The sequence below is a fragment of the Marmota marmota genome, unplaced genomic scaffold (assembly GCF_001458135.2).
Source record: "Marmota marmota marmota unplaced genomic scaffold, marMar, whole genome shotgun sequence".
NCBI classification, from domain to species: domain Eukaryota; kingdom Metazoa; phylum Chordata; class Mammalia; order Rodentia; family Sciuridae; genus Marmota; species Marmota marmota.
Window position 1 is genome coordinate 4393797 of NW_025999913.1, and position 25019 is coordinate 4418815.

The window sequence follows — 25019 nt, forward strand, 5'->3', positions numbered from 1 at the left end:
TGAGCATGGCCGGGCATGGTGGCGCAGGCCTGTAATCCCAGCAGCTGGGGCGGCTGAGGCAGGAGGATTCAAGTTCAAAGCCAGCCTCAGCAAATTAGCGAGGGCCTAAGCATCTTGGAGAAATCCTGTCTCTAAATGAAATATTTCAAAAGGACTTGGGATGTGGCTCAGTGATTAAGCTCCCCTGAGTTAATCCCCAGTACCAAAAAAGAAAAAGAAAACTTGAGCATAAGAATAACATGTAAGATCACTTTCTCTGACTGTTCTCCTTTGCTTTCTAGAAAGTAGCTCTTGGCTGGGGTGGAGCTCAGCAGCAGAGCGTGTGCTTAGCATGTATGAGGTTCAATCCCTAGCACCAAAAAATTAAAATAAATAAATAACCAAAATTTAAAATGAATAAATAAGTAAGATAGTGAGCTGGGATGTACATTTTAAATTTGAACTTTTCTCAAATCCACATTAAAGCATTTTTCTGTGCGATTTTTAAAATCACCTTTCCTTGCTTGCTTAGATGATTTTTCTGCATGCATTTTTCTGCTCTCTTCTGTGCCTCACTTTTTTTTTTTTATTGGTGCATGATGTTCCGTTCTCTTTTGATCATGATCCTTGTGTTTCTTTCTGTTTGTCCTTTCTTCTTTTAACCTCTAATTTAAAGATAACTTCTTTGACCTCCACAGACAATATTTGTGTGGGATTGGGTGTGTGGGGGAGTGTATATCTGTATGTTGCTATTGCTTTCTTAAACATGTTAACCTAGCTGTAACAGGTGAGAAGTAGGTATAGCAGGGATGATAACCTGGATCAAAACTCCCCATAGGTTTTTGAACCATAATTATTTTTAAGAGTAAGGTCTACAACTTCTAGTTCCTTCTATGGGAAAAAAAAAAGGAAAATAAACAGTAAGTACGAAGCCATTTATCAGAGTGGCAAGATATATTTACAGAACTTTTCCATGAATTTATAAGATTGTGAGTTAAGAGTATATCCAGAGAAAGCATAGAAAGGAAAAATAAGTAAACAAGTTAAAAAAGATACAGGAAGTGAAGTGAAATGACGATGGTCCCATGATATGATCAAAATGTTATTTTTCTCCCTTTTCTTTTTTTAATTCTAGGCATCTAACAGGATTCAGGAATCCAAGAGTCAGTGCACTCAGGTGGTGCAGGAAAGAGAGAGCCTTCTGGTGAAAATCAAAGTCCTGGAGCAAGACAAGGCGAGGCTGCAGAGGTTGGAGGACGAGCTGAATCGTCTGAAATCGTCCCTAGAGGCCGAGAGCAGGGTGAAGCAGCGCCTGGAGAGCGAGAAACAGCAGATCCAGAATGACTTGAACCAGTGGAAAACCCAGTACTCCCGCAAGGAGGAGGCAATTCGGAAGATAGAGGCAGAAAGAGAAAAGAGCGAGAGGGAGAAGAACAGCCTTAGGAGTGAGATCGAAAGACTCCAGGCAGAGATCAAGAGGATTGAAGAGAGGTGCCGGCGGAAGCTGGAGGATTCTTCCAGGGAGACTCAGTCCCAGCTGGAGACAGAGCGCTGCAGGCTTCAGAGAGAGATCGACAAACTCCGACAGCGCCCGTACGGGTCCCACCGGGAGACACAGACCGAGTATGAGTGGACCGTCGACTCCTCCAAGCTGGTGTTTGACGGCCTCAGGAAGAAGGTGACGGCCATGCAGCTGTACGAGTGCCAGCTGATTGACAAAGCAACCTTGGACAAACTGTTGAAGGGCAAGAAGTCGGTGGAAGAAGTCGCTTCTGAAATCCAGCCTTTCCTCCGGGGTGCCGGAGCTATCGCAGGAGCGTCTGCTTCTCCTAAGGAAAAATACTCTTTGGTAGAGGCCAAGAGAAAGAAGCTAATCACCCCGGAATCTACTGTCATGCTTCTGGAGGCCCAGGCGGCCACGGGTGGCATCATTGATCCCCATCGGAATGAGAAGCTGACCGTGGACAATGCCATCGCTCGGGACCTGATCGATTTCGATGACCGCCAGCAGATCTATACGGCCGAAAAAGCCATCACTGGTTTTGATGATCCATTTTCAGGCAAGACAGTGTCTGTTTCAGAAGCCATCAAGAAGAATTTGATCGACAGAGAAACGGGGATGCGTCTGCTGGAAGCCCAGATCGCTTCAGGGGGTGTAGTCGACCCCGTGAATAGTGTCTTTTTGCCAAAGGATGTCGCCTTGGCCCGTGGGCTGATTGACAGAGATTTGTATCGGTCCCTGAATGACCCCCGAGATAGTCAGAAGAATTTCGTGGATCCGGTTACCAAAAAGAAGGTCAGTTACATGCAACTGAGGGAAAGGTGCAGAATCGAACCCCACACCGGTCTGCTCTTGCTGACGGTACAGAAGAGAAGCATGTCCTTCCAGGGAATCAGACAGCCCGTGACCGTCACCGAATTAGTCGATTCTGGTATATTGAGACCATCCACTGTCAATGAACTGGAATCAGGTCAGATTTCTTATGATGAGGTTGGTGAGAGGATTAAGGACTTCCTCCAGGGTTCCAGCTGCATAGCAGGAATATACAATGAGACCACAAAACAGAAGCTTGGCATTTACGAGGCCATGAAAATCGGCTTGGTGCGACCTGGTACTGCTCTGGAGTTGCTGGAAGCCCAAGCTGCCACCGGCTTTATCGTGGATCCTGTTAGCAACTTGAGGTTACCTGTGGAGGAAGCCTACAAAAGAGGTCTGGTGGGCATAGAGTTCAAAGAGAAGCTCCTGTCTGCAGAAAGAGCCGTCACTGGTTATAATGACCCTGAAACTGGAAACATCATCTCTCTGTTCCAAGCCATGAACAAGGAACTCATCGAAAAGGGCCATGGCATCCGCTTACTGGAAGCCCAGATTGCCACTGGAGGGATCATTGATCCGAAGGAGAGCCATCGTTTACCCGTTGACATGGCGTACAAGAGGGGCTACTTTAATGAGGAGCTCAGTGAGATTCTTTCAGATCCAAGTGATGACACCAAAGGATTCTTTGATCCCAACACTGAAGAAAACCTTACCTATCTGCAACTCAAAGAAAGATGCATTAAGGATGAAGAGACGGGGCTCTGTCTTCTGCCCCTGAAAGAAAAGAAGAAACAGGTGCAGACCTCGCAAAAGAATACCCTCAGGAAGCGCAGAGTGGTCATAGTTGACCCAGAAACCAATAAGGAGATGTCTGTCCAGGAGGCCTACAAGAAGGGCCTGATCGATTATGAAACCTTCAAAGAACTGTGTGAGCAGGAATGTGAGTGGGAAGAAATAACCATCACGGGATCAGATGGCTCCACCAGGGTGGTCCTGGTGGACAGGAAGACAGGCAGTCAGTATGACATTCAGGATGCTATTGACAAGGGTCTTGTCGACAGGAAGTTCTTTGATCAGTACAGATCCGGCGGCCTGAGCCTGACCCAGTTTGCCGACATGATCTCCTTGAAAAACGGCATCGGCAACGGCAGCGGCATGTCCACCAGTGTCAATGATGATGTTTTCAGCAGCTCCCGACACGAATCGGTGAGTAAGATTTCCACCATCTCCAGCGTCAGGAATCTAACCATCAGGAGCAGCTCTTTTTCCGACTCCCTGGAAGAATCCAGCCCCATTGCGGCCATCTTTGACACAGAAAACCTGGAGAAGATCTCCATCATAGAAGGTATAGAGCGAGGCATCGTTGACAGCATCACCGGGCAGAGGCTTCTGGAGGCTCAGGCCTGCACTGGGGGCATCATCCACCCGACCACCGGCCAGAAGCTGTCTCTTCAGGATGCCGTCTCCCAGGGTCTAATTGACCAAGATATGGCCACCCGGCTGAAGCCTGCCCAGAAGGCCTTCATTGGCTTTGAAGGTGTGAAGGGGAAGAAGAAGATGTCGGCAGCAGAAGCAGTGAAAGAAAAATGGCTCCCCTATGAGGCAGGCCAGCGCTTCCTGGAGTTCCAGTACCTGACGGGTGGCCTTGTTGACCCAGAGGTGCATGGAAGGATAAGCACAGAAGAAGCCATCAGAAAGGGGTTCATCGACGGCCGAGCGGCTCAGAGGCTGCAAGACACCAGCAGCTACACCAAAATCCTGACCTGCCCCAAAACCAAGTTAAAAATATCCTATAAGGATGCCATGAATCGCTCGATGGTAGAGGATATCACAGGGTTACGCCTTCTGGAAGCTGCCTCCGTGTCGTCCAAGGGCTTACCCAGCCCTTACAACATGTCCTCAGCCCCAGGCTCCCGCTCTGGCTCCCGCAGTGGGTCCCGCTCTGGCTCCCGCAGTGGCTCCCGCAGTGGCTCCCGGAGGGGAAGCTTTGATGCCACAGGAAATTCTTCCTACTCTTATTCCTACACATTTAGCAGTAGCTCCATTGGGCACTAGTGGTCAGTGGGAAATGGTTGCTCTACCTTGGATCCATTTAAATGAATGTCTATTTTATTAAGTAACAAACAAAAAAAATAATAATAAAAAGAAAGAAAGAAAAAAGAAGACCGGGTGCTTGCAGTATAGCGATAGAACTTTCTATGCTTTAAGATAGCCGTGGTTGAAATCAAGTAATAAAGGCTGTTCTGCTTTCTTATCTTTTGAGTTCTTCTTAACTAATGTAGTACACTTCAATGGTAGTGTATATGGAGTGGTGATCACTTGTAAGGATAGCACAAATTGAATTTAACATTTGTTCCTTCTCTTCTGTGTTTAGCTTTTTGATCAGTTCTTGAATTTCTTTTTTTTTTTTGGCCTCTAAGGCAGATTTATATTCTTGGAGACAATACTTAAATTCATCTCTGATGTGCTAATTATCATTCTGTTTCTCCTCTACATAGTTCCATTTTCTGTATTAGGAGAAAATTACTCCCACTCCCACCGTACCCCACCCACCCACCCACCCCAAGCATTTTGGAGTGAGTTTCCTTTAGTTTAAGAATGTGGATTTTGTAACCCATATACCCTTTATTGCACCTGTTTGGTTTGGTATTACTTTGACTATGTGCATGATAGCAGCCATCTTTGCTTTTCTTTGGTCGGAGTTTCCTGTTTATTTTGCTGGTCATTTTCTATGTACTTTTAAAAGGTGTCTCTATGAAGTTTGCTGATCTGGCAATAAACATTTAGACTATGGAAGTTTTGTGTGTTGATTTCATAGTACGTTCAATAGTATGTACATAGAAGGACATTTAGCAGCAGCGTTGTATTTATCATAAAACAGGACTAAATTGATTGTTTACTAAATAACCTAATAGAAGAAGGACATTAAAATTGTATATCTCTTTGCAATTCTTGTTAGAAAGTGATCTTCTGAAGATAGTTCTTTCCACACTTTTCTACCAGCTGTGTATCAGGTTAGAATCTTTGGAAGGAAGCCAGTGGAAATAGGTCACTTCAAAAGTTAAAAACCTGCCCTGGCTTATTCTGGACAGTGGGTACCAAGAAGCATTGGCAAAAGTCACTGTCATAAAAATGAAAAATCACTAAGTGGCTAAGATGACTTTTGGGGATAACTTCAAAACACATAGTGTTTCCCAGCAGCTTGGGAGGCTGAGGCAGGAGGATCACAAGTTCAAAGCCAGCCTCAGCAATTTAGTGAGGCCCTAAGCAACTTAGTGAGTCCCTGTCTCAAAAACAAAACAAACAAAAAACAAAACAAAACGGGGGGGTTGGGGATGTGGGTAAGTGGTTGAGCACTCCTGGGTTCAATCTCAAGTAACAACACAAAACAAAAGACAAGTGTTTTATTTTGTTCCCCAAGAGGAAAGAATTGTCCCTGAATCTATGAAAATGATTCCTGAAGAGTTCTAGGCCTTTGGTTGAAGTACCATGAAATAAAGGTATATTCCTTTGGATCAAGAAGAAACTATCTATGATCCAGCATTTGTCATTAAATTAATATGACTTGACTTAATACCCATGTCTGGTGCTGTGAAGATTCAGTGGAATTTACAAGTTCTCCGACTACAAGGCATTTGCAGTCTGGGTGGGGACAGGAGACACACAAAACAATCGGTGGCAAAACTTTTAAATGTCAGCAATGTATATCAGTAAAATTAAACAAACCTCGTAATACAGATAGAAAATAGGGAGCAAATGAGGTTCTAAAATTGGAGAATGATAAAAATCATTAAAGTCAGCTCCACTTAAGTTATTGGGGCTTTTGGTACTTAGAGTGAAATTATTTCCATTCTCAACAAATGGACTGTTTTTCCTTCACATCTTTCATTTCTTTTTATTTTACTTTTCTTTTTCCTCCCCTTAATCTCCTCTCCAAATTTGGAGGAATTGAAATGAATTTTATTCACTGGATATTGAGTTCTGTGTACCCTGAATGGTGCCAGAAGCCATGGGTCCCATGCTAGGAACAGATGGTACAAAAACAGCCCTTGTCATCTAACAGGAAAAAGAGCAAATGCTGTGGGGTGTGGAAGAGGAAATTCCTTATGCTAGAGCTAGGAGTCTCTCTTAGTCACTTCAGGCTGTCATAACAAGGTACTGCAGATTGAGTGGCTTAACCAACTATGTTTTCTTATAATTCTGGAGGCCGGAAATCCAAGTTCAGGTGTTGTCAGGGTTGGTTTCTCATGAGACCTCTTCTCCTGGCTTGTGCATGGTCACCTCCTTGATGTGTGGTCACATGGATTTTTCTTTATGCACATGTGGAGAGAGGACTGGGCGGGGGGAGAGGTAGGAGAGGGAGAGCTCTGGTATCTCTTCTTTATTAGATTAGGGGCTCATGTTGACCTCGTTTACCTCCTGAAAGTCCCTATCTCCATATACAGTCATATTGTGAATTAGGGCTTCAATAGATGATTTTGGCGAGGAGGACCCAATTTAGTCCATAACAAGCCTATCCCAGAACAGGTCTAGAGACCTCTCCAGGAAAGTGATTAAATGGCTTAACAGCATCAATGTACAGTGATTCTCCAGGTTAACACAGTAACTACAGAGGAATACAGACAGCTGACAAATCTTCCCCACTCCCTCCAAGCTGCTGTCAGCTGTCACTAAGCTTTGAGATAAAACCGATAGTGCCCTCAAAAGAGGAAATACCTGACCTGGGCTGTTTTGACTTGTTTCACATACACAGTACATCCACTTTCAATAGAATCATCACGGCACACCCAAAATTAGTGTACACATTTCCCAGATCATTTGGCTAACTATGGTAATGCAAATAAAAAGTAAAGATGGTGTGGGCAGAGTATGAAAAAATTACTTCTAGAACTTAACTCTTATTCCACATCTGCTTATAGCTACTGGCCTACTGCATTTTATGGTGCTATCTATAATATCATTACCACTTTTTAAAATGTCAGAACTATGTTATTTGTCTTTGGAAATAATAATTATTCAAAAGTTTTCTTCATCATTCCTTTATCAAAGGTAAACAGTGCAAAGGGAAGCATAGATTTGACAATCAGGCTTGAAAAAAATAAAAATGTAAAAATATTAGGTTCTGGATGTTAAAACCACGTAGGAAAACTAAAAGCTGATTCCAGATCTTGAGAAGGAAAAATACAAAACATGGGCAATCAAAACAAAGCACCCAGGCTAAAGGGGATATGTCAAAGATGCATAAGGGGTGGCTTAATGTGGTTTCCACTGGCCAAATTTAGGACAATTTGAGTATCAACAAGAATTTTTTGATGATAGAGTATATAACACTAAATTTGAAAACCTTAAACACTAAATTTGAAATCCCTTGATTCCATGGTGAAATAAACCACAAAATGGAAGTGTAGAAAGAATGCAGCCTAATAAATGCAGAGGGCATGATACTGTAAGGGAATTATCATTTATAATATGTAGCAACAGATTCAATGAAGGATTATACAAGGTAGTTGGGGAACATGATATTTTTATGGTCTCAAGATATGTCTCTCCTCCCTCCTCCTCCTCCCTCCTCCCTCCTCCATCGACCACAGACTACTTTGCCATTACCAAGAGGAAAAAGCACCATCAGAATGGAAAGATTTAGCCTGTAATTCCAGCAACTAGGGAGGCTGAGGCAAGATGATTGAAAGTTCAAAGCCAGCCTCAGCAACTTATTAAGGCTCTAAACAACTTAGCAAGACCCTGTCTCAAAATAAAAAGGGCTGGGGACATATTCAGTGGAAAAGTGCACACACACACACACACACACACAATTAGCCACCACCTTTATTAAGTAGTCAAATTTAACTTTACTAATAAGAGAATCTAAGTATCTAAGTATATGTCCCCATGGGATGTAGTAAAAGGTATACATGTCCTATATAGTGTTCTTGCAAAAATGCTTCAACTAACACATAGGGGGGTGTGGAGGGAGGGCAGATTTGACAAATCCAGAATGAGGGATATCCTGTAGGACAACCGGCCCAGGCTCATCACAAAATTCAATGTCGTAATTTAAAAAGGAGCTCATTGGGTTGAAATAATGAAACTGCTATAAAGGAATTTGGGGGACGGACCACTGGGGAAATTTAAGCTATGCATAGAAATACTTTATGAAATTAATTTTCTCAGATTCGGTCATGCATTAGATTATAAGGAAAATGTTCTGAGAACATGCATACTAACATTTTTTTTTGGGGGGGGGAGAAAAATCTGCAACTGACTTTCAAAGAAATGAGCAAAAAATAGGTGTGTGGGGCTTGGAGTGTGGAGAAACGAGACCTAGAGAAATCAAACGTGGCAGACTGTTAACAGTTAATGAGCTGGAGGAATATGATATTAACACTCCTTGTACTATTTAAACTTTTCTGTCGATTTAAGTATTTTTTTTTCCTAAAAAAGTTAAAGAGGAGCAATGCTATTGAGGGAAAGCCAGAGGCATACGCATCCAGGCGCAGGGAAAAGGCAGTCTTTCCAAGTGACAGATCCCGCCCTCCCTGGGGCGCTTCTCTATAGGCCATTTGAGTCACGTGGGGCATAGCCCCGCCCACTGTTCCCAGAGGCCCGCGCGCGCGGCGGACTATTCGGCCACTTCCTCCTTGCGGGTGGGCCACGCCATGGAGGACGAACCTCCTCCCCTGGAGGAGAGACGGAGGCTGCAGGAGGAGCTGAGCGAGTTTGTGGAGAGCTGCTGCAGGACGCTGGAGGAGGTGACGGCGTCCCTGGGCTGGAGCCTTGATCAGCTGGACCCCGGGGAAGAGAAGGCGGCGGAGGTGAGGGGCGCGGTCGCCGGGCCTTTCCGGGGACTGTCCGCCCGCGCGGTCCGCTCTGGCCGTGGGAGATAACGCGCAGGGTGCTGCGAAGGGAAGGGCGTAGGAGGCCCCTTGGTTTGCAGAGCCGTAGGGGGCGCCCAGGCGCCGGAGCTGTCCTGACGCCCCCGGGTCTGTCTCTTATNNNCTGGGGCGCACGATGGCCGCCTGAGCCCTCCATTGCGCCCCCCGCTGCGGCTCCTCTCCAGCCTAACTGTGGGTTGAAGGAGGGAAATGCACATCTCGCGCTTAGGAAATAAGCCGATGGGCCTCAGTGATGCCTGCGGAGGTTTGGAGATTTGCTTTGTCATCTGTCATAGGATTCTGCAGTTGCACCAGATTTGGTGTCAGAAGAGCTAGAAGTTCACCTGTTCGCCTTTTTCTCCCTTAAAACTGGACCCTTCTGTTTGGAACAGCATCGGTTCTGGGATTATTAAAGGATGTCACTAAGAGATGATAACTAGTAAACTCACTTGAATGGTAGAATTGGTTTTTTAAATGTAGGCAGCTTTGTTTTGTCTTTGTTTTTGGTGGATTAGAATGAAGGGTTGTGGTCTATAGTGGAGGAATTTCTGGGTTTACTATGTTGTAATGATTTCTCTTGGGGGGGGGGGTTAAGTCACATGTCTGATTCCCCAGAAGCATTTAAAGTATATTTGATTTATATATAAACTAGTCACTGTTTATTGTGTTAAAAACGCAGTGGAAGTATTTTAAACTTCATTGTTCCTGTGGAGAGATATTTGAAACCATCAAGTGGGGTCTGCCAAAGCTTTCTATACCATTGTTTACTCAGCAGTGCAGTAAAATTGAGTTCCTTATGTTAATACTTAAATAGCACTTTGTATATGCTATTTATTATATAATTACCTTGTTTAATAATCATAAATGTTCATTGGTAACATTTTATAAATGAGGAACAGAGGTGGTAATTTGTTCAAGGATACATTGGTACAAAACAACAGTTAGGATTTGAACTCAGGCTTTTTGACTCCTGAAGTGTGTATTCTTAATTGTTATGTTGTATTTTTAAAACTTCTTTGTAAAATTCCCATATTCTGACAGTAAGCTGTGGGTGTGCATTTAACTTTTGCAAATCCACTATCTGTTATTCAAGAGAGTAACTCCTAGAATAGATGCATTCCGGATACTTAAGCTCTACTTTTCTGTGGTGTTTTAACACTGCGGTTCAGTGAACAACACTGACACTTGTTTGGTGGTGGTGAGGAGGAATACGGAGAAATCAGTTATTGCATTATGATGTAATTGCTATAGTACAGGTTATTTGGGGCTGCAGTGGGTCAGCAAAGGTTTCCTGAACAAAGCAAATTCTAAGCTGATAAATAAAAGGAGCAGAATTAGCTTAGGTGAAGCACAGAGGAAGTATGACCAGCATGTGTAGAAGTTCAGAAGATGTAGTACCACTTAATCAAGTAGTAAATATTTAATGATATAATTGTTTAAAAATATTATGTGCCTTTTTCTTCATTTGCTTTTTATAGGATGAAGTTGTGATATGTCCTTATGATTCCAATCATCACATGCCAAAATCATCTTTAGCAAAGCACATGGAATCTTGTAGATTGAGGAAACTGGGTTATACCAAGGAAGAAGAGGTACCAATATATTTAGTCATTTCTCTCTCTCTTTCTCATACACACACACATATAATGTAAATTATGCATTAATAAATTCATAGTATTTAGAAGGTATATAAAATATCAGCCCTTATTTGCCTATTTGTGGATAGGAAGATCACAAATTATTGTGAGAAATATTTAAATGGTACTATAAGTTTTTGTCAAATCTTAATCAATTATCTGATCCTCAAGAACACTAAGTTTTTTGTTTTTTACTATTTAGGATGAAATGTATAATCCTGATTTTTTCTATGAGAATCTGAAAATTCCTTCAATTACTTTGAGTAAGTATTAAATTATTAGATGATAATTTAAAAAATCTAGTTATTAATTTTTCATTTTTGAATTATCAAAAGGATGAATTTTATGAACATGCTTATGATTGAGAAGGACATTTAATACATTAAGAGAATGTAGAATTGATCAGGGGTGGTGCTGCACACTTATAATACCAGCTACTTAGGAGATTGAGGCAGGAGGATTGAAAGTTCAAGGCTAACCTGGGCCACTTAATGAGATACCCTTCTCAGAATAAAAATAAAGGGGCTGAAGATGGCTTCGTGGTAGAGTGCCCCTGGGTTTAATCCCCAGTAACTAATATACATTAGTTAAACAGTGAAACATTCATGTAATCTAAAATTTAAAGATCAGGCTTATGTTAATTGGCAGTGAAAAACTCTGAAAAACTTTATACAGTGGCATAGATCTTCCTTGGTTATAACAAAAATCTAAGTACACAACACAAATTGAAAAGAGTGAAAATGGAAATGTCTCCCAGGTACTCATAGCATATGTAAAGTCTTGGACTCAAGATAAATAGAATGCTCTGATTCAACTCTTGGTTTTGTCACTAATTTATGTGTGTCTTTTAGTAAGGTAATTCACTCGTCTGTTTTCTAAATTTCTTTATAAATCAGGGATGATGACAAAAGCACTTTGAGGATTAAATTATATGTGAATATAGTAAAAATAGTACCTGGCACTTAACTGAGCTTCAAAAAATGTTAGATATCATTGGGTGCTCAAACTTGTAGCTGCTATTCCTGTATGCCTGATTATAGTGTTTTCTAAATTGCTTGAAGTCTGGTCACTTCCTGGCCCCTAGAAAGATCTGAAAGAATTCTGTATTCAGATTATGGAGGCAGTAATATGGATGTTTCATCCATTATGATTCTGGAAGGTTTGTCAGTATGCCCAAAGTACTTAGACTAGAAACCAGGTAATCACTTAATTGTGAACACTGATGATTTGTAATGTGTGGATTTTCTTTTTTTTGGACAGATAAGGACTCACAATTCCAGATAATTAAACAAGCTAGAAATGCAGTTGGAAAAGATGGTGATTGTTACAATCAAAGTAAGTGACCTCACAGTTTGAGCTAACTAATGGATCAAATTATTTTTCTCTCACAAGCACATTACTAATTTTCTTCATGAAAAGCCTTGTGAAATAGTTACGTGGAAAAGGTTAAGTTTTACATTTAATGTTCAGCTAATCTGCTTTGTTTCAATATCATTTATTACATATTTCCCATTTACTTAATAGGTGAGATTACCTTATGGATAATTTTTTTTTAAAGTCATTATTTAGTAAATAAATTCTATTGGGTTTTGCCCTTATTTTTATGGCCCCTGAGAGTTCCTCATTTGAGACTGTTAAAATGTTGTATAAAGGGAAAGTCTTAGGCTAAAAGAGATTAGCCTCCACATACAGCTGCCCTTAGCATTACCCTGTTAAGTATAATTTTATAGTCTTTTTAGATCTTGGACTCCTTTGAAATGGTGAGTGCTAGGGATCCCCTCCTCAGAAAAAAAGCACCAACAATGTTTTACATGTAATCTTGGAGGTTTTGTGTATCTTTTCATGCCAGCTTTGGAGTTGGATTAAAGAGTTTCTGCCTAGGACTTTAATAGATACAAGACTAAAATTTTAAGCCTACATTTTTAGGAAATCAAAGAAAATTTTATCTATCCGAAGTAAAGCTAACAAAGAATTTAGATTTTTGGACTGAGGTATGTGAACATCTAACCAAAGGATGACTGGTTTCTCTTCTAAGAATTTCTAAGCTGTCTTTGAACATCCTCTAGATTACTTGCTCTGTGTTTTTCTTCTTTCTTACCAGGCCATAGTCTTGGTTGAAGTTGAAGTTCAGGGTGTCTACCAAACATTGTGCTCTGAGTTGCACTGTAGCTTCAGGAGGGAGACCATCTTGCCCTTAGCCTATTTATCTTAAATTAGTTCCTGCCAACAGCCAGAAACATATTTTTAAAAAATTCATGCTTTGAATATCCTACTTTCATGTCTGTAAGCTTAATTCCAGGTTGTTTTTTTTTTTAAACCTTTGAGAGAGACATTTGACTCTCATCTTACTTGGACAGCTTACTACTGAGCTATGACCATCAAACCTTTCTTGGCCTCTGTTGTTGATTCTACCTGCAGTCCTTGCTTAGTTAATAGACCAATAAGAAAGCATAGGTTTTTTTTTTTTTTAAGGGGGGGTTAACTTTTAAAAGATTTTATATGACTCTTAACTGGTTAATACGTTTATTGAATTTATTTTAGAGTTGAAAGAGCACTTGGTGTTCATCTACCCCAGTGTTTGCATGTTATAGATAGGAAACAAACTCTTTCTAAAGGTCTTCAATACCAATTATGGAAGAATATCACAAACTTCAAATTAATATACTCATAACAGTGCTTTTCACTATTTATTCTATTTTGTGAAAGCCCAGTTTAAAGAATTTAAGCTAACTGCTTAGTGTTATACAAATGACAACTTCTTTTGAATTTTTAAATTTCTTATCTATAGTATAAAATTATAGGTTCGTTTAGAGGGACAGAGATGATAAATGCTAAACTAGCCCTAGTTAAAATCATTGGTAGCTGTTATTTTCTAAGTGAAAATTAATGTAGAGAAAGCAATATTAGTATAATGAAATGGATAAATAATTTATAAAATGTCCCATGTTTATTAAATTTAAATAACTGGATAGTAAGACAGATTTAGTAGACATTGTGTTTAGTTAAATCACAAAAGCGAAGAATTACTTTGAATTTTTTCATTACATAATTAAGAACTTTCAGTTGTTTGAACTCCTTCTATTTATTTATTGCAATTGCTTTTGATGGTTTGGGGGTTTGAACCTAGGGGCACTCTACCACTGAGCTATATACCCCCAGCCCTTTTTATGTTTTTGTTTTGAGGCAGGGTTTTGCTGAGTTGCTTAAGCTGACCGCAAACTTGTAATCCTCCTGTCTCAGCCTCCAAAATTACTGGGATTATAGGGGTGAAGCACCTTACCTGGCCTCTTACACTATGTTAAATTAAGATTTTTTTTATTAGAAGAACTATTTTTATATGATCTGTAACCCTGTTTTTTTTTTAAATAATTTTTTTTTTAATATTTATTTTTCAGTTTTCGGTGGACACAATATCTTTATATTTATTATTTTTATGTGGTGCTGAGGATCGAACCCAGCGCCCTGCGCATGCCAGGCGATCATGTTACCGCTTGAGCCACATCCCTAGCCCCTGTTTTTAAACCTTTTTTTAATATCCTGTGTTTTGTTTTGTAATTTCTCAACACATTATTTTGGTGGCCCACTGACGTCTTAGATATTTTAAAACCTTTTTCCACAAGACAAAAAAAAGTCCTGAAATATCTTCTTACTGATTTATATACTTTGAAGAGAGAATGACTAACATGAAACATTTTGCACTTCCCTATGTAAATATTATTTTATTTTAATATACACTAAACTAAGTTTTTTGCAAGGTTGCACCTGTACTTTCATTTCTCTGGTTATGTCAGGCTTGAACTCAGGATACAGAATTTTTAATCCGTTAACCTTTGTGCAAGCTTGAACAGGCTTTAGATCTGCATACTTACTTTCAGATGTAATTATAGTGGTTAATTTTATAACCAAGATATCAATTTCAGTCATAAATAATATTTCTATATTTAGTTCTTCACTTTTTTCGATAATATTAAATGTTGAAATTGCTATACTTCATGAAGTGCGAGAATGACCGTGATTCAAAGATCGGTGTGTAAAAGAACCTTAAAGAGACAAGATAGAATGGCTTTAGACTAGATCTTTTCCAGCTGTGACACTTTGGGCAAGTCATTTGACTTCTGTGGGCCTTAATTTTTTTGTCTTTATTGTTAGGGAATTGTTTTTGTAAAATTCCAAGTTTGTAATGTTGAAGCAATATCTCTAATATTTAATGTCATATATTTAAGATGCCCTGTGATGGCAAAAGTATTTAACAAGGAAGAATGAGAATAGCGTTACATAAGAAGTAGAGTTTCATTTTATGATGAAAAAGATAGAGTTGATGGTTGCACAAAAGTGTGATTGTACCTTGTGTCTCTGAAATGTGTACTTGAAAATGGTTAAAAGGGGAATTTTATGTTATTTTATCACATTTTTAAAAAACTACAAAAAAAAGAATTATGACAATTACAAATCATAATGAAGCTTAACATTTTGAAAATTTACATTTTATGTACATGCCAAGAGTATATAAGTGTTTATTCTTTTTTCTTTTGTCACAAATATATCTGTGTTCTAAAAGATTTGAATGCAGTTTGTTGCTTAACTTTTCCTGTACTTTTTCTTTTTCAGTAATTGGGGTGAGTATAAAGAGGAATTAGAAACCTGAATATACTCCTTATTTAAAGATATGCAGTATCCTTTTTGCAAATGATATCCTTTTAAAAGTATCAAACTTCTCAACTTTATCTTCATAGCTGTCACAATATTGTAGTCTTTAATTTGAAATCTTGGTTGAATTTCAAGAAGTTTTCAGTCTTTACTGTAAAGAAATTTAAGATGAATAAATCAAAGAAAACTCCAAAATGTTTTAAGGAGAAAATTATGTACTTTTTTTTTTTTGGTTAAAAAGATAACAGGCAAAAGTTTATGAGGAGCTTGTTTGTAATATATCATTGTTTTCTAATCTCCTAGATTTTTATGGTCCATATTCAAAGAAATTTGGCTTATCAAAGCCAATTTTATATTATATAATTAAATGTCTTAATAACTGGCTACCTAAAGGGGCATTTCCTAGTGCCTGCCAACATTAGAACAAAATTGATTAACTTTGTAAAGGAACCCTTCCTGGTTAACCTGAATCCCTTGGCTAGTAAAAATGGCCTTGTATCATCCATAGCTGTTAAACCACAGCCTCAGATTCCATGCAGCTCTGCATAATTTGTGGACAAAGGAAAAGCATCTCTTCTTTTGTTATAATGCCTATTAGCTCATAGTATGCTCTTGAGTCCTTCTGTCACCTCTTAACCTAAGAAGTTAATGAAGTTAGATTTTATCTAACATATCTGGGAAGAGCTATTTATTTGACATTGTCTTTGAGTCAGAGTTACCACTTTAAGATAACCTAGTAAGCTAACCTAGCAAACAACGGGAAGTATTCCTTTGGTAGTACTTGTTCTTTGTTTGCATTAGTGAATAACGAAGTCTAGAAAGAATTGTTTTAAATTGCTTTATTTACAGTTACAATAATTTTATTTCTTTGAGAACATTTGAATCTCAAAACAAAAAATTTCTTCAGTGTTTTAATACATCACATCCAGGTATTGTATTTACTTTTTTCATTAATGAGCAGATTTGAGAGAGATCTGTAATTGTCAGGGGGCACTGCTGTTACCTTATTTCAGTTAATTTGGTTAAGCCATTATGCTTCCTCCTCAGGAAATTAAAAGTAGTTTAGTGTCAGTTTAATAGATCTTTCTTTGGTCTGAGCAAGTTTGGGATTTCTACTACTTAATTGTTTTTTGATCCCTAGCTCTAAGTCATTGCACAGTGGGATGGGTTTAGAATATTGAACATCTAGCTTGATGTCTTAAACAAATAAGACATTTTATTTTTACCTATTTTCATATCTGTAGTTTATTTTCAAAGGGTCTACAATGTGTATTACCCATTGAAAACATTTTTTTTCAACTTCTATGAGGAAAATTATGTACACATAAAGTAATATCTTCTTTTGTAATATGGGTGGTCTTTCAGAAATGGTTACCCAAAAGATGTTTTTAGCTGGGTGTGGTAGTGTATACCTGTGGGCTCAACTACTTGAGAAGCCAAGGCAGGAGCATCCCTTACGCCCAGGAGTTTGAGGCCTAGCAACATAGCAAGACCCACCACACACACATACAAACACACACAGGCATACACACAAACATGAAAGAAGAAGAAGGTTTTCTTATGAACTAATTTTGTATGTGTGTGTATGTGATTATTACTGCAGGCCTTCATGGGATTTATCTTAACATCCTTGGAGAGAATAGCAAACATCTGTGATACATATTTTCTGTGGGAGTAGCATTTAGGATAGTTATTGTTTACTACTTATCATATAAATTGATATTTTGTGTAATTAGGGATTGCTATATAAAAATAACTTGTATTAATATTGCATTATTATAGCACATTTTTAATCTATTAAAAAGTAGTAGATTTTAAGTCAATAATGCTTCATGTATTGTTTATTCTTGTGGTTTTATTTTTACTTTAGGAATGTATTCTTCATTGCCTGTTGAAGTTCCTCTGAATCATAAACGATTTGTTTGTGATCTAACCCAAGCTGATCGTCTTGCCCTTTATGATTTTGTCGTCGAAGAGACAAAGAAAAAGCGCTCTGATTCTCAAATCATTGAAAATGATAGTGATCTCTTTGTAGACTTGGCTGCCAAAGTTAATCAAGGTTTGAGATGAATATCATACTTTACATTTCAGTTTGCCACCCCCTCCTATAAATCCTATGATTGTTATTAATCTGATTTTATTATCATGCCACTTTGAGTTGGAGCAAGGTGGATTTTTATCATGTGGTACTGGAAAATGTCAAATATATTTACTTAGTAGATAAAGTTTTCCTGTGACTGAAGATATTAAGCATATCTTCCTTCTGTAAGTTACTTAAACTGTGCTCTTACTTTAATCTCTGGCTCTAAGCACTCTTATGTTCAATTAAAGGTTAGAAAAGAGGAATGGTATAAAACAGCCCATATATCTATATATTGCAGAATTTATAGGGGTTTTGTGCTCTACCTTGAAACATGATGAAATATAAGATAATGATGGGCACAGTGGTGCATCTCAGCTAATTGGGAATCTGAGGCAGGAGTACCATGAATTGAGACCAGCCTGGATAACTTAGATCCTATCTCAAAACAAACAAAAAAAGTGGTGGAGATGTGGAAATGTAGCTAGTGGTAGATCACTTGCCTAAGCATGTATGAGGCCCTGAGTTTGATCCCAGTAATTAAAAAAAAAAAAATACACATATTCATCCATATATATATATACACAGACACACACACACACACATATGAATGGATGAGATTGTGGTGTTCCTACCTGCTAATTCTTACAAATTTAAAAGCTCTTAATGATATAATTATTTTATTTTATCCTTTCATTAGATAATAGTCGAAAAAGTCCAAAATCTTACCTTGAAATCCTGGCAGAAGTGAGAGATTATAAAAGAAGACGCCAGTCCTATAGAGCTAAGAATGTTCACATAACCAAGAAATCATATACTGAGGTAAGTTTCATATAATATAGAAAGCTTTGTTGAGAAGAAAAACTTCTTTTGAATAGTTTTCTAAATCTGTTCTATGGATTTCCTCAATTTCTTGGAGGTTTTCTGAAAGAAAGCATCTTCTGGGTGACCACAATTAATGTGTATTTGCCCTGTTAATTTCAGACCCACCTTTTACCAGGCAAAGGCTTTTTCAGGATACCTAAGTAAATAAATAGATATGTAAACAAATAAAGAGGTGGTGTAATCTCAAAAAGTAGCTGCATTTGAGAAAGTAGTATTATACCATGATAAGAGAAGGAATTTTGGTATTCCACGGACCTTGACTTCAGTTTTGATTCTGCTGTTTATTATTGACTTTGTGAGTTGTACAAGTTATTTGAGCTTTTTAGATTCAATTTTTTTTCATTTTGTAATAGTACAAACTTTGCAGGGTTATGAGAATTGAGATGATGCACAAGAACACAAATTTCTCAATATTAGCTATTATCTTTTTTTTAAAACAAATCTTAATGTGCTTTTACATACTTTATTAAATATATGGGTTTAAGAGTGTCTTGGTATAAATTAATGAATCAGTCTGATGTGTATCTAGATTTATTTTCAGATGTCATGAAATGAGTAGAGTTTATGAATATTTTGGGTACATGAATTGTATTGCCCAGACTCTACAAATATTTTCCTCATGAAATCCTAATTTCTTTATTATTCTTTATCAAAGAGTTCTTCTTTACAGAGACCTATAATCTGACCTCATTTTTACTGGTGTATTACAGTTGTACATAATGGTGGCATTTGTTGTAACATATCCATGCATGCACACAATACAGCAACATAATTTGGCCAGTATCATTCCCTGTGTTTCCCTTTCCTCCTCCCTCCTCCTTTTTGCCTTTCCTCTACTCTGCTGGTCTCCTTTTGATATTCATGAGATCCCCCTCTCCTGTGTTCTTTTCCTTTTTCCTCTCTGGCTTCCACCTATGAAAGAAAACACATGACCCTTGACTTTTTGAGTTTGGCTTATTTCGTTTAATATAATGGTTTCTGGTTCTATTTGTTTTCCTGCAAATGACGTAATTTCATGTTTCTTTATGGCTCAGTAAAACTCCATTGTGTATATATACTACATCTTCTTTATCCATTTATCCTTTGATGGACACCTAGGTAGGTTCCAAAGTTTGGCTCTTGTGAATTGGGTATGCGTGTGTTGCTATAGTATGATGGCTTTATCTTGAGGACAGGCACCAAGGAGTGGTGTAACTATCTGGCCTCATTTTATCAAGCAGTTTTTTTGTTTTGTTTTTGTTTTATTTTTGCTATCTCTTAAGCAATGTCTGATTATACATATTTATTTTTACTTCCAGGTCTTAATACATGTTGTTTAATCACCTAAAATGCTCTTTGTTTTTTGCCTTCTTAAATCTTGATTACTGTGTGGACCACCATTTCCATAAAGTGCTGGTTGACTTTGAGCAATCACTGGTTTATCATACTAATAGTCTATTTATTTATTTGTTCTTTTTAGTTATACATGACAGTAGAATGTATTTTTACATATTATACATACATGGAAGATAACTTCCCAGTCTTGTGGTTGTACTAACATTTTGTACCACACAGCTCAGCACTGAATTTTATGCTGTTCTTTTTTGTCACTAGAGGTGTGTTTTAGACTTCACCTCTTCTAGTAGAGGTCTTGGATCATGTTATACTACCTTGGTGATTCAAATACTTGGTGATACATCCATTGTTTCTTCTCTCAGGATCTTTTGATCATGTTGCTGTTGATTTCTTTACAGTTTCCTGGTTAACCTTGTATTATGGGAATATTTAAACATATGCTGAAGTGAATGGCATAGCCTAAGGAACCTTATGTACCCATCACCGAACTTCAGCAATTACCAACATATGGCCCTCGTGTTTTATTTATCCCCCAATTCACTGTTCACCTCCTGCTGCACTCAGTAGTTTTGAAAGTAGAACCCAGATATTTTTCATCTGTAAATACTTCGAATTTATAAATCTTTCAGTGATTTGTTTTTATCTCTGGTCATTCCTAGCTTCATTCATGTCCTACGTATTTTTTATTTGCTCTGATTAGAATCTGAATTTTGACAAATTACAGCAAAAAATCACATGCTAACAGTTACTATTACATACTGTATTTTTGCCACTGCTCTGGGGTATGTAAAAATGAATGGCCCATAGATCCCACTCTAAAGGAGCTTATAATATAGCAAGTGAAATAGACATTTTAAAATACAGATAGTGTTAAGTGCTAAAAATAAAGGTGAAATCAAAGTGTATGAAGGAAAGAGTGATTTTTCTTAAAAGCTAAGGTTGGTATGAGTGTCAGAGAAGGTGCATTTGAGGAGAAGGAATAAGCAAACCTGTGCTAGATGGGTTCTGTGGATGCAGTGGGCTTCAAGGAGCTCATATGGATTTAGCAGACAAGGAAACTTGTAGGGCTGTTAAGAAAGTGCTAGAGCTTGAATTTGACTACAAGTCTGTGTCACCTTGTTAACCTACTGGGTTAGACTGGGGCTTGTCTTAGGTTATGCACAGGAGAATACAGTGGGAGGAGAAGTGGCGATAGGGATTTCCCAGATGGAAGCACTAGCATTACTAAATGCAAGTAAAGTTCAAGAGTTTTTCAGAGATCCGTTAGTAATGCGGTGTAGCCAGAGCTTAGGGCTTCTGAGGAATTATCCAGTATGAGGCAAGGATGGCTTCTACTGTGTGATATAGTGAAATCATGGAGGCTTTCAAGGCCTTGTAAGGAAATTGGACATTGTCCTGTTTTTCTTTGAAAGCTGTTAATAAAAAGTTTTCCTAAAGTGGGAGAAATGCAGTCAGGTCAGAACTATAGTGTTTGTTTCTGAGATTGCCTGGTCCCCTAAACCTTTTTACTTAAAACCTTTCCTAATTAGGAATGAGAGACAGGTCCACTTCTAGTTTAGTTTTATCTTTGCCTCTCCCCCGACTACTCTTGAGCTTGATGGTGTGGGTAAACTAGAAAAAAAAAACCACAAAGAAACCAACTTTCAAATGGTTCTTTTTCTTAGGGGGTTGGGCGTTGCTAACTGGGGATTGAACTCAGGGGCACTCAACCACTGAGCCATATCCCCAGCCCTTTTTTGTATTTTTATTTAGAAACAGGGTCTTAGAGAGTTGCTTAGTGCTTCATGTTGCTGAGGCTGACTTTGAACTCAATCCTTATGCCTCAGCTTCCACCAAATGATTCTTAAAAGTAAGAGATTTAGGGGCTGGGGTTGTGGCTTGGTGGTAGATTGTTTGCCTAGCAAGCACTGGGTTTGATCCTCAGCACCCCATAAAAATAAATAAATAAAATAAAATAAAGGTATTTTGTCCACAATTAAAAATAATTTTTTTTTAAAGTAAGAATTTATATTCTGACTGGAAAGGTATCTGTGACAAAACAGTAATGTCTTATATTTGTCTATCTTGACTTAACTGGAAGGCCTAAAAATTATTTGTAAATATTCTCTAACATACAGATAAGGTACAAACAACTCCTGTATTTTTTTTTCTTTGCACAGATTACCCATTGTTAACATTTGGGCCCTGTATTTCTCATTTGAACTGCTCTTTTTCTTTCTGTGCATTTTCTACCTTCTCCATCTTTATCTGTATGCCCTTTTTTTTTTTTTTTTTTTAATGAAAGATTTAAGGGTAAGTTTCATCCATTATGGTCCTTTATCCCTAAATTCTTAGTATGTATTTCCTAAGAATAAGGCTATTTTGTTACATATTCATAGTTATCAACTTCAAATTTAGCATTGAAATAATACTTCCATCTGTCATTCATAATCCAGTTCAACAGTGCCCTTTTTATATTCTCTAAAATGCATTCATTTCATAGTCTATTATATCATAGCTCTTAGTAAATTTTCTGTTCATCATTAGCAGAGCTTTTTCAGGCTTTTTGCACTTAATTTTTTTTTTTTTTGGTGGCGGTGTTGGGATTGAACTCAGGTGCTCTAGTACTGAGCCACATCCCCAGCCCTAGATGTAATTTTTATAACAATATTCTTATCTGATATTTGGTGTTTTCATCTCCCAAGGTGATTCGGGATGTGATAAATGTGCACATGGAAGAACTCAGTAACCATTGGCAGGAAGAACAGGAAAAAGCAGAAGATGATGCTGAAAAGTATGTCATTATCTTTATTGGTAAAAAAATAAATTTTTTTTTTTTTTTTTTTTTTTTTATGGCTTAAACCCAGGGCCTTGCACATGCTAGGCAAATGCTCTGTCATGGAGCTGTACTCCCAATCCTAAAATATTATGTTTTTAATCTTTTACTAATAATTATTATGTTTTAGTATTTTCAAGACCCTTAGTAGCATACTATAAATCATTAAAATGCTCGTTTTTAAATGTCAGTTCTCAGAATCATACTAGAATCATTTTATGACATTGCCTATCTTGGTGAGGACAGTTATGATGAAACAACCACATTAGTAAAATAGTTAAACAATAAAGCATATAATAGCAGCTATTTTTGACTATTCTCTTATATGGAATATAAGATTATGCATATTTAGCCCTCATCTGTCATTGGTGGGATGTGAAATATTGCACTTTAGATTGGTGTGTGTGTGTGTGTGCTGGGGAGATCAGTGGTAAAACAAGCTGATTGCTGTTCCTCTCTGTTTCAGAAATGAAGAAAGGCGATCAGCTTCAGTAGACTCACGGCAGTCTGGTGGAAGCTACTTGGATACTGAGAGTTCACGACATAGAAGGGATCGGAGTAGGAGCCCACATAAAAGAAAAAGAAATAAAGATAAGGATAAAAACTCTGAGTCAAGGAGAAGGAAAGAGAGGTGAGTCTAAAACTCTGTAGCATCTAACATTTGTCTTCTGCTTGTTCCTTACTATCTTTCTTTCTTTGTTCTTTCTTATTCTTCTTCTTGCCAATTCCTTAGTTGAAGGGTGTGTAGAGTTGGAGACAAGGGGCTAAACCTTAACATTAGTTCATTTTGGCCTTATTGGTATGATTTTGATAGCTGAGAACAATACATATTAATGCTAAAATAATAAATTTAGCCAGACATGTTGGCACATGTCTGTAATCCCAGATACTCAGGAGGTAGAGGCAGGAGGATCACAAGTTTGAGGCCAACCTGGGCAACTTAGCTAGACTCTGTCTCAAATAAAAAGTGAAAAAAGGCCGGAGATATTGCTCAGTGGTAGAGCCCTCTTGAGTTTAGTCCTCAGTACCCACCCCACCACACAAATTAAATCAGTTGTGGTCTACTTATTGCCCAGCTGCTTACGAGGCATCCATCTAGATTTTATATTCATCCAGGCTATGTAAACATTTTTCCCTCAGTCTGCACCTCTTTCCCCAATATTCCTGTTCTGATTAGTGGATGACCCTCATCTGTTCACCTAAGCCAGAAATCAAGCAGTCATCTTAGATACACCTTCCTTATTCTTTACCATCTCCGTCAGTTCTAAATTACTGTCAGTTCTACCTGAAGGTGCCTCATATGTGTGAAGATAGGACTCGGTCGCTGTTGCTGTCTATCTAGAAAATTATGGTAGTTTTCTTAACTGTTCTACTTATCTGTAAACTTACTGATATGAATCCATCCCTGCTCCTCTGTCAGAGTGAATATTTACCTCTTACAGCTCTTGAAGGGCAAAATTCAGGAGTCAGATAAAGGAAATCAGGAACTCTGGTGGCTCTCACCAGCTGCAGGATCAGGACTCCTGCTACTTCTTGTATTGTGACCCTATGGAATGTGGAACTTGGGCCCTGGCAGCCTACATAACTTAGGGCCCCTCATCATATCTATGCCTTTTCACCTTGTATCCTGCTGCTTGATTTGATTTTAAAGCCCATTTGCTAAATTCTTCCTTTTTCTTTAAAAGCAGCTCTGTCATCTCCTGAAGGTTTTTGTTCTCATTGAAGCGGAGCCAGTTATTATTTGCATTTTGCCACCACCTTCCCTAGCACAGACTTGTGTTTGAACTTAATGGTCTTTTCCTACTGTACTCCGAGCTTCTTGAAGGCAGAGTCCATGTCTTATTTGGTTTTATATTAAAGCACAATGTTTTTCAAATAATAGGTTTTCAAATGATATCCTGTCTCTTCAGGGCCATTGGTAGCTTTCTGTATTGGTAATTTTGCTTATTTTACTATCATCCAGTTTATAGGTTTAGAGCTAGCTAGGATTTAGTCCTCTTTTGATTCATGTGATATAATTTATGCAAACACAAATTAACTTGGTTACCTATCAGAAATTGTGCTCTTTCATTTCTTTTAAATTTGTTAGTGCTTCTTTTATTTAAGTAATTTTTAATATCTGTATTCAGTCTCTGTAGACTTAAATACATTAGAAGTCCTCTAAATCTAAGCATGAAATAATTTTCCTTTATAGAAGATAAATTGAGTATTAGCAGGAAACACTTCCTATTAGGGCAAGACTGATCTTTGATATCCACCCCTGAGTTTACACAGGAGTCAGAAAAAGGAAATCAGGAACTTTGGGGGACATTTTTTTTTTCTTTCTTTTGGTCATTCTAAGAATTGAAATCAGGGCCTCATGGCTTGCTAGGCAAATGTTCTACCACTTAGCTACATCCCCAGCCCCCCCCTAATAAATATGTTAATCTATCCGTGCTCAACTCTTAGCTCT

At 38.2% G+C, this 25019-nt stretch overlaps 2 protein-coding genes across 4 annotated transcripts in view; both read left to right on the forward strand.

Annotated features, from left to right (window-relative positions):
* Positions 1 to 20629, forward strand: part of LOC107149231 (desmoplakin) — a 63439-nt gene extending 42810 nt beyond the window's left edge. For 2 of the 3 annotated variants that reach the window (XM_015493984.2, XM_015493985.2), the window contains exon 24: positions 1115 to 5092. In XM_015493984.2, coding sequence (XP_015349470.1) covers positions 1115 to 4351 — 3237 coding nt within the window. In that variant the 3' untranslated portion in view covers positions 4352 to 5092. Of the gene's footprint in view, positions 1 to 1114; positions 5093 to 20616 lie in introns of those variants that run through there. The other variant, XM_048799763.1, reaches the window with a different exon arrangement.
* The window catches only part of Snrnp48 (small nuclear ribonucleoprotein U11/U12 subunit 48), an 18718-nt gene continuing 2602 nt past the window's right edge, over positions 8904 to 25019 (forward strand). Inside the window, exons 1-8 of the mRNA XM_015493986.2 lie at positions 8904 to 9108; positions 10647 to 10760; positions 11008 to 11068; positions 12066 to 12140; positions 17323 to 17511; positions 18233 to 18354; positions 22437 to 22525; positions 23034 to 23198. Of these exons, the coding sequence (XP_015349472.1) occupies positions 8953 to 9108; positions 10647 to 10760; positions 11008 to 11068; positions 12066 to 12140; positions 17323 to 17511; positions 18233 to 18354; positions 22437 to 22525; positions 23034 to 23198 (971 nt within the window). The 5' untranslated portion in view covers positions 8904 to 8952. The remainder of the gene's footprint in view (positions 9109 to 10646; positions 10761 to 11007; positions 11069 to 12065; positions 12141 to 17322; positions 17512 to 18232; positions 18355 to 22436; positions 22526 to 23033; positions 23199 to 25019) is intronic.